The 9,275-nt window shown below is 39.1% G+C and overlaps 1 protein-coding gene across 1 annotated transcript; it reads right to left on the bottom strand.

Annotated features, from left to right (window-relative positions):
* Positions 1-1,011: 1,011 nt before the first annotated feature.
* Positions 1,012-7,308, bottom strand: inpp5e (inositol polyphosphate-5-phosphatase E). Its single transcript, XM_085180486.1, has 11 exons — positions 7,187-7,308; positions 5,807-6,679; positions 5,020-5,143; positions 4,834-4,931; positions 4,606-4,730; positions 3,902-4,021; positions 3,660-3,767; positions 2,947-3,108; positions 2,528-2,643; positions 2,268-2,404; positions 1,012-1,306 (listed from the first exon to the last, which is right to left on the bottom strand). Exons 2-11 carry the CDS (start codon positions 6,607-6,609, stop codon positions 1,174-1,176), a joined length of 1,926 nt encoding a protein of 641 aa, XP_085036612.1. The 5' UTR covers positions 6,610-6,679; positions 7,187-7,308; the 3' UTR covers positions 1,012-1,173.
* Between the last annotated feature and the right edge of the window lie 1,967 nt (positions 7,309-9,275).

Below are 9,275 nucleotides of genomic sequence, written 5' to 3'. Positions count from 1 at the left end.
ACTATTTTTGACTCAGTTTAAGAAGCACCCTCAAGTGGCCATTGGAGAAACTGATTCCCACACAGGCTTCATCTTTAAGCTCTGGAAGCTGGTGCTCAGCTACACCTTAGATTTAACACAGTATTATAACTACTATATTAAGTTGATAACATTGCAACACATTGTACTCCCCCACACTTAAATACATCTGTTATGGGCAAAATGTATCCAACAAACAAAGGTGTTTTCAAACCTTTATTATGGGATGTTACATCAGGTGACATAAAAAGATACAGTTATGGATAAGAGGTCCTGATGATGTAAAAACAATACCCACAGGCACTTTTTTTAAAAAACAGAATGCTCTTCATGCTGGGAATGCAAATGATTAATGTGCTGCTACATACAGTACATGAACAGTTTACTCAGTAATAAGATGAGAGGTAAGGCATTGCGTTGAGTGTTGCAAAGGTTCACTTGGCCTAATCACACAAAAGGTAGCAATAATGGTAGTAATATAGTAGTAATATCATTAAAATGCTCAAACTTTTTTTTATAGCAAGTGAGTTCCTTTAAGAAATATTGAATAAAAGCATCAAATAACTGTAATTTCCCTGAATTTAACAGTAGCTCTTAACAAGGTGCAACATGCTCTTCAGAGTCTATATTTGACCTGATCCTCAAATCCTCTCCAACAAAACGGACACCTAAAAGTGTGCTGTAGTTATGTTTAGTACATTACTTCATTACAAAAATCACAAGGCATTTGAACACTGGTGTAGCATTCAGAAAAACAGAGTATTATAGTATATGATGCTTCTTAAACGGCTACAAAGAAATAGAGAGAAAATAGGTATTGTTACTCTCTGTAAGGTCTTATCAGTCCACACTGGAGCATGTGACTGAACTTTAAGCCACAAAGGGAGACCCCCCTTCCCTAGTCATGTTTGAGTACAGGGGGCAGAATAAATAAAGGCCAGAACGCTGATGTCTGCATGACCTCGAGATCCCTGCCCTCGAGTCTAGCCAGCTTCTTCTGGACACAGCTGCACCTCAGTTACCTCGACCACAGCTGGGATTTGTGTAGTTAAGACAACTTTGGTTTTTCCTTTTTGTCCTTTCTGGCCTTCCAGTTTCTGGCACAGGTCTGATCCAATCCAGCCTGATCTGGTCCAGAGTGTTCCTTAATGGGTTTCAAGAGATGGTGCAGATCGTGCTGCTTTGGTTCTTCATGGCCTCCTTTGTCTTTATTTCTCTGGTGATCCGCCTCCTCCTGATACCTTCCAAGTACAAGCTTCGGTCAAACTGTCCGGCACACAGAGGAATGCTGACAAAAATACAAGCAAATACAACATTACAGGTGTTAGAAAGTCAAAATGCATAAAGCACAACTGATCGTTTACCAAATGATCAATTGCAGTCCAGTGAAAAAGAACCATCATTTAAGGCATGTTTTTTTGCATTGTAATATTTCAGCAGCATTTTAAGTTAACTGCAACCCACACAGTGCAACATGGACTTAATAAACCTGGGTAGGCCATCAAATTTGAATCATGTAGACTGTATGACACAGAGCTACTGTTTTGTGACCACAGCTAAAGATTGTCAGGATTCTTTCACAATGGTGATCTTTGCACTACCTACGAAAATCCACGACAGCACAGTTTATTACATCACTAAAGCCTGGAGCCTCTGGGGGACTCTCTTCCTCTCCCCCTTTATATGTCACTGCTGCACGTACTTTCATCCTGTTTGTGTTTCGTTCTCTCTCTATTCTACTCTGTTCTGTCTTCTCGAGGCTGCTTCTGCTTGGGGATGATTTTTTTCTTCTTTTATTTTCTAAATGCTTAGTCAAAGGAGATTCTTGGGTTTCTACTGATGCAGAGTTCTTAACCTTACAATACAAAGAGCTTGAGACTGACTACCACTGTGATTTGGTGTCATTAAAAAACCCATCTGAATCTGATCTAACATATTACTTCATAAATTATGTTACTTGTTGAAAACTTGAATGGGATGACAAAATCTCTTATCTCTTTTCCCTAGACCCTGTGCCAGTGCCTAATCTCAATAAGTCTCCACACATGCCAGAAAGCCTACACCAGTGCCTCTCTAGAAACAAGTGCTAGGCCCAAACGTGACACCGCTGAGAGTGAAGGCTCTCAGTCAAATAGGTCATAGTAAAAGCTATTAAGTTCCAACTTAAAAATTAAAATGAAATTGAAATTTAATTTAATTGAAAAGGACTACACCACTAAGGTGTATGTGTGAATGTTAGCAGGACTCACTTGTCTCTTCCTGGCCTGAGTTTGACCTGAAAGACACCAATGACAGGCCGGTGGTCCGAGGTCTTGATGTTCGAGCAGCTGGTATACATGAGTGTTTTTATGTCATTAGCCTGCCTGCTCCTGAATAGGATCCTGTCCTGTGAACACAGAGAGGTTCTATGCGTTTGAGAGCCACTTTAATAGAAAAGATAAAGTGTTTTTAAAAAACTTAAGGTGTTTATCTTTTGTCATGTGCGACACAATGTCTTTGTTCTACTTACTGTGTATGAAGGTGTTCTCTGTTTAGAAGTGGTGTCATAGATATCACGACCAATGTCGAATTTGTACGTGGGTAAGAAGTGTATTGATGCCTCCTGGAAACCTTTAAAGATTGACCCTGGAGGGACAAACAACTCACAGGATAAGAATCAATGGAAAACAACAACCTATTTCTATAAAAGCTTTTGCAACTGTTTAGATGCATAAAAAATCATCTAGGGAAGAAAATCCAAGAAAGTTGGTTCTGCTCATCCAGTCGTTGCATTTCCTGTGGGAAAATCGTTTTCATCACTCAGCCAAGCCAATTTTTCAGTCTGAAGTGACAAAATGTTTCTCCCACTGAAAGCGCGACGTCCAGATGAACAAAATCAACTTTCTGAGTTTTTGCAAATGTTGACGCTTTGGCTTCCTATGTGCATACCTTCCTTCATTTCCTTGGAGAGCTGATCGTGCTCCAGCAGAAGGCTCATATCGCCACCTACTGTGGAGCTTATGACGGCCTCCACCTCACTCCGGTCTTTATCCAGCCGAAAGTTAAAGTCTCCAAACCAGAAGACCTGATCGAATCTTGAAGTGACGTCAGCTGCAGTGAAAAATGATATTCCACCGATTTTCACTGAATTCTGGCAATTAGTGTTATAAGCACTAAGATTTTAACCACAATTTTAACCATATATAGATCATCAGTAACTGCTGGTACAAAGATGGCCATGGAAACACAAAAATAGATTGTTATATTTATAGAGAAAAACTTTCCTGTACATTAGCCAGACCGCTTATTCCTTCCTCCTGCAAATAATCCTAAACCTAGGTGTCTAGGAAGGTTTAATGTAATTATAGATGTTGCAATCAATCATGTTGTGATTTGATTAAAAAAGGAGGACAATTAGAAAATGAATGCAATGTTTTAATGTATAACTTTTGCACTGTCCACTTCCTGCTGTGACAAAACAAATTTCCCACATGTGGGACTAATAAAGGTTATCTTATCTTAAGATAATTTGTCTTATCAGAATGAATGCATGCAACATTTAAACTGTTACATCTTTAAAAGATTAAGCATTCTGATGCATAAACCATCCAATTAGCTTTAACATTTTACATCATTCACACAAAGTAGTTTCAGAGTCTTACATGGTGTGGAGCGGTACGGGTTGGTATCTGGAAGGCCTTTTGGAAGAGCTAGAGCTTCGACAATCTTGTTGTAATCAAGTATTCTCTCGTAGACTTTGGCATCACCGGCTGGGAGAAAAACAGAAAAACACATTAGAAATATGCAACATTGGCCGGCTGTAGGGTTTAAATGCAATACACGACTAATGTGCAGTGTAAAAGAAAAAACAAAGCTTCTCTGACTTGGAAAAGCTGCTACTAACAGGTAAAATGGGAAGTAACGAAAAGGAAAGAAGTGCCAAAAAAGGTGAAGGCAATCCCCACTGCGCCTTTGGTCTTGATCTGCGAGATGATCCTCGTTGTGACTGTGGCGTGCTCCGCCTCTGTGCAAAAAAATAAAGAAGAAGAAAGGTAAATGGCCTGTATTTGTATAGCGCTTTTCAGGTGGTTCATGTCTGTGCACACAAATCAACATGTCACTACAACAAAATCCTTGTCACAATCCTCTGGCCATTTATAGTAGGTGGGGCATTTCATCCAAAGCAACAAGGATATCAGTAGAGAGTTGTAAGTTGAAACTAAAGGATCTTTTCAAGTGTTTTGATATTCATATCGACTTGTAAACAGCATTTTAAGTATATTATAGAAAGGTTTAATCTAGAAAACTAAACATTCACAGCTTAGCTTTGATTTTTTTTTTTTCAGATTTTAAAGCTCAAATAATTGATTAGTTAAGAAAATTAATTCAACAGTATAAAAGACCTATCTGAATTAAAGACTATTTAAACCTTTTAAAGCCTGTTTTGAGGAACAAGAAATCAATTTTAATCATTTAATACCTCCAGAGACCCCGTCTTTATGACAGCATGCTATTAAATACACAAGTCACCACAGAAATATGAGCAATTTAGAAATATCATTTCATAATCACCATCCCTCCTGAACTAATACATAGAGTAGGACAGACCTGAGCAGAACCAGATGAGGTCTCTTCTGACAAATACAGTGAGATATAAAACACCATGTGAAGCTGCATATAACATGACGTAGTAAGGTCCCAGACTCTCCTGAAGTCTGGTCTCCCACTCCCTCCTGCACACAAACAAAGTTACATATTAGAATGCAGAAAATGAGAGCCATTACGGAGTAATTCGTCATAATAACCGGCTTTTATTTAAAACAATAAATGATCCACCTGTCAGGACAGCCCTCCTGGACCCCAATAACATAAAAGTCTTGTGCAAATTCAGAGTCGGTCGGAAGGAGGAGATCATCTAAGTTGACTGGAAGGCCCTGAAAATGGCAGGAATTTGGTTATGATTCAGTTTCTCCATCAGAAAAACCTTTGTGAGAGATGCTGCAGGTCCCAACATCCTCCCACCTTCTCTCCTTGCATGTTCCAAGTGGCGATGTAGATGCCAACTCTCCTGTCGGGGAAGAGGCGGTCCAGCTCCTCAGCCCCAAGCAAGGCACCACTACCCAGCACGCTGCCCTCCATAAAACTCCTGGATGACGAAAAGTAAAATCAGCACATATATCGAGTTTAATCACAGCTGACTGTAAGGCTGCTATCTCTGAGGTCAGGTCAATAATTCATTTGTATAAGTATTAAAGCAGTGGACTAAGAACCATTTTACCACTCATCCTGTCAAAAACCCTGCTGAATCTCCTCACATCTATGTTCTTCTTTGCTCCAGTAATGGAGGCTGTTTATTCTTATTTATGCATTTATAAGCTAAAGCAGCTCAGATGTTGATTTCTTTACCACAAAGTATCACAGACTAACGTGTAAACATTTCAAATTTAGCTTGGAAAGAGGAATGAAAGATGAATGATGAAAGATGAATTAAATCTAACACAGCTTGTAGGGGAGTGTGGGGGTTTTGGAGCTAAAGTGTACTGTAATAAAGGAAAGATAGAAGGGTAATATGAGTATAAAGTGGGTGAGCTTAGAAAGGGCTCATCCAGACAAAAAAACAAAACACACCCCATTTTACTTCTTTTGTTTTTAAGTGTCACTAGCTTAATACCCTTGAAAGAGACTGGTAAGTAACTATAGTTTAACAGGAAGCTAAGTGCAGTTACTTTAATCTGCAGGACATCTTACAATAGAGCCTTCAAATCCAGCACAAGGATGATGACTACAGGTGCATCTTTATATTACCTACCTGTTCCTCATATCCTGCGGTCTGATAGGGCTGAGTACGCTGTAGGTGGACCTCATGGAGTTGACAGAGGCACTATCCGACCCCATGTTCTCCAAAAGCCGGCTGTCGCTCAGGTTCCTGTGGAGCCTTTCTCCAAGCTTCTCTCTGGCCGGCATGGCATAATCCAAACAATCCCTGTCAATCCTATTAGCTGCCCTCAAAGTGGCTGACGCAAAGCTCTTCTCCAGAGCAGGCAGTGGTCCGGTGGGTTGCACCGGAGACAGGCGCACCTTGGCGGCCCTCCACTGCTGGACTGTAAAGTCGCTCTGCTGGCTGCAGGGTCTCCTTTCATAGTCAGAAAGACTACTCCCTCTGTCCCGGAAGGCTGGGGATCCAGTTGGAACAGCAGAATGGGGTCTCACACTGGGATCCCGCTCATTCCTCACTGCAGCTGTACCCTGGAGAACAAACCCACTCGGAACTACAACAGTTTCATCCTCTTTAAGCGAGTCTGTGGAGGAGCCCGTCTCAGCTGGGTCGCTCAGACTCTCTTGGCTGTTTCTCAGCCTCCTGGTTCTCACAGTCTCCTCCAATGAAATGCTTTTGCTGGACTTCGACAGTCTGGGTAGCAAGGGGGGGCGGGGCTGATACGGACTGATCCCTTCCCCTGTGTTTCTAAGCCTAAGGTCATCCTTGTGCCCGTTGGTGGATTTTACATCTACTATGGAGGTATTGAGTTTGCTGCTGTCATTGGCAATTGAGTCTCCTTTACCAGGAGCCTCACAGGAGTGATGGAGGGGGCCGTCCTCTCCATCCTCAGTCATCCTCTTCTCATGTCTGAGTCCAGCTGTGGTGAGGTGGATGAAGCGCTCTCATTTTCAAGTGGCACAAGACCTGTTCAAACACACGGCGGAGTTTGTTTTAGTGACATGGCCTTCAAACGATCACTTTACTGTCTGATATACTTTCTGATATCAGCCACGGCAGAGGGTTACTGCATCAAATACATAATCAGTGGAAACAGCAAACATTTTGATTTCAAGCAATTAAAAGCAAGTGCTGTAGCTAACAACGACAAAGCACATGAGCTAACGCAATTACTGCTTGTTTCAACAACTTTAATGCTGAACGTAAAGTCATGTTAAAGTCTACTTTAACAATTCTACTTAAGCCATCATCTAAATCACGTTTACATACACAACAATGTCATCTGTTAAGCTTTTCTCTTCACTGGATAACAACCTGCAGCTGCAGCTAACAAAGCTAAAATGCTAAAGCTGTGCTAACTACTGCCTAAAGCGTACGTTTCTGTGACCACATTAACAAACGGATAACTTTGGTAGTTTCTGTCGTTTGCACTAACAATTTATGTCTCTTTTATCAGGCTGAAAGTAAAGCTACCTTTTGTGCACTGTTGGTGTCTGGGTGACTGACTAAAAAGTAGCTCCGTGACTTCCTTAGCAACGCTTGACAACACAGATTTTTGTTACCAAGAGAGTCGCAGTCTGAACTCAGCATGTATCACAGCGCCCCTGTGTGCTAAGAAGGGGTATTACTTCCATACTTGTGCGTCAACTACTAGGATAACCAATTGCTTTCTCATTTCTGCAGCTTACACATCTTCGAATAATTTCCAGGGAGCTTCTTCTTATACGAGGAGAGAGGACTCCAGGCAACAGACATCTGACCTAAATTAGCCTACTAAGAGGCTAATTTTTACTAAACTTACACTGTAGCTCAATGCACTGGCATAAGAACTCTGTAACACTGTGAGTGCACATTTTCAACATATAAGTATTAGTAATACTTAAAAACAAAAAGACAAGGCAACTTACCTCTCAGAACATCACCAAAATTATTGACAGCATTGCTCAAATCCAAAGTCCATCCTGCGCTCCTATTTCCTTCCTCTTTTGAGCACCACTTTTTTGCTTTGGCTCACTAAATATATCATTTAAAATGCCAAGAAAAAAACGTTATATAATTGATATCAAAAGACTCATGGGTGTTTTATAAAAATGACAGAGAACAAAGGTCAGGAAGTAACATGCCCACCCCTCATCAAAATGTCATAAAACATGCCTATTTTAATCAGTGTAGTGTAATACGATTGAGTAGATATTTGCAGCTACAATTTAATTTCTAATTCTCTTACAATTTGTCCACTTTGCCTTACATCACAATCAAGAGCATAGCCTTTGTTCTCAGTGAGTAGACCTAAAGATGATCTAAGCTTTGATCTGCTCAGAAAGCTTATATATATACACTATCCAGTATATTTTTGAATGATGTATTTAAAAGCATTAGTCAGCTTACAAAGATTGTTTTAAAGAAACATACCATGGGGCTATAAATTATAATGCTTTAAATTATAATCCAGTCAGATACATTTACTAGTTATTTGGCCATAGTCAGATGATAAAGAAAACAAGTTTTTTAGATTCTTTTGATAGACAAGTTTTTTTTTGTTTTTTTACTTTTACTGCCAATAGTATATTTTCCAGAGTATACAGTTTTATTGTACTTTTTCCTGTTAATGAGAAAATGACTCCCATGTTTATTTTTCCATTTATTCAGCACATCATTAATACCAGAGGCTCAGAATATGAACACCTACAATTATAATCAGAATATAGATTTTGTAGGAAATAATTTGTTCCCCTAAACGCTTCCAAAATATCTGATTCATAAAACAAAAGCTGTACCAAATCTGTTTTACCTTCTTAATCTTTTGGTTTATTTCCTGCTTTAAATTAAACATTTTTGCTTAGAATTAACAAGAAAAGAAAAAATATTTGCAAAGGGATGTGTCATCCCACAAACAATCTGATGAGAAATGTCATATGTATCCAGCACCAAAATTCATAAATGTAACATAAATATCAACTTTGCTTTTAATTAAGGCAATCATACTTTACATTTATAAGTAAATACATTATATAATGTTATGTGTTTTTTTTAATACCACACATCTTTTAAATCTTTGGATGACTGTATTCAGTCCAGCCTTTATTACAAGTAAAAATCACGTCAAGAAAAAGTTCTGCTGTGTATTTAGATAGATAGATAGATAGATAGATAGATAGATAGATAGATAGATAGATAGATAGATAGATAGATAGATAGATAGATAGATAGATAGATAGATAGATAGATAGATAGCACTCACAAATATATTGACTGTACTCTACATAAGTACTGTAAAATCTGTAACTTATTTCCCTCTGCCTGGTCACATAATATCATATTTCACACAACCATACCTTTTGCTCCCAAATTACGTTTATGGACTCTGAACTTCTGACTTTTATTTACTCAATCGCTCAATATTATTGTGCACTACATTGCTAATATCCAAGTTCCTCTGTTCATTAAGTAACTTATTTTGCTGTCATTAGTTTAGCTCAGTTGATTGGGGAAAAAATGCTTGTCTGGGTGTTTTCATGGAAAGACAAAAGCTTTTCCATTCACTACAACACGTTAAAGTCAG

This window comes from Neolamprologus multifasciatus, chromosome 12 (genome assembly GCF_963576455.1).
Source record: "Neolamprologus multifasciatus chromosome 12, fNeoMul1.2, whole genome shotgun sequence".
Lineage (NCBI taxonomy): Eukaryota > Metazoa > Chordata > Actinopteri > Cichliformes > Cichlidae > Neolamprologus > Neolamprologus multifasciatus.
This window is presented reverse-complemented; position numbering and strand designations above follow the sequence as displayed.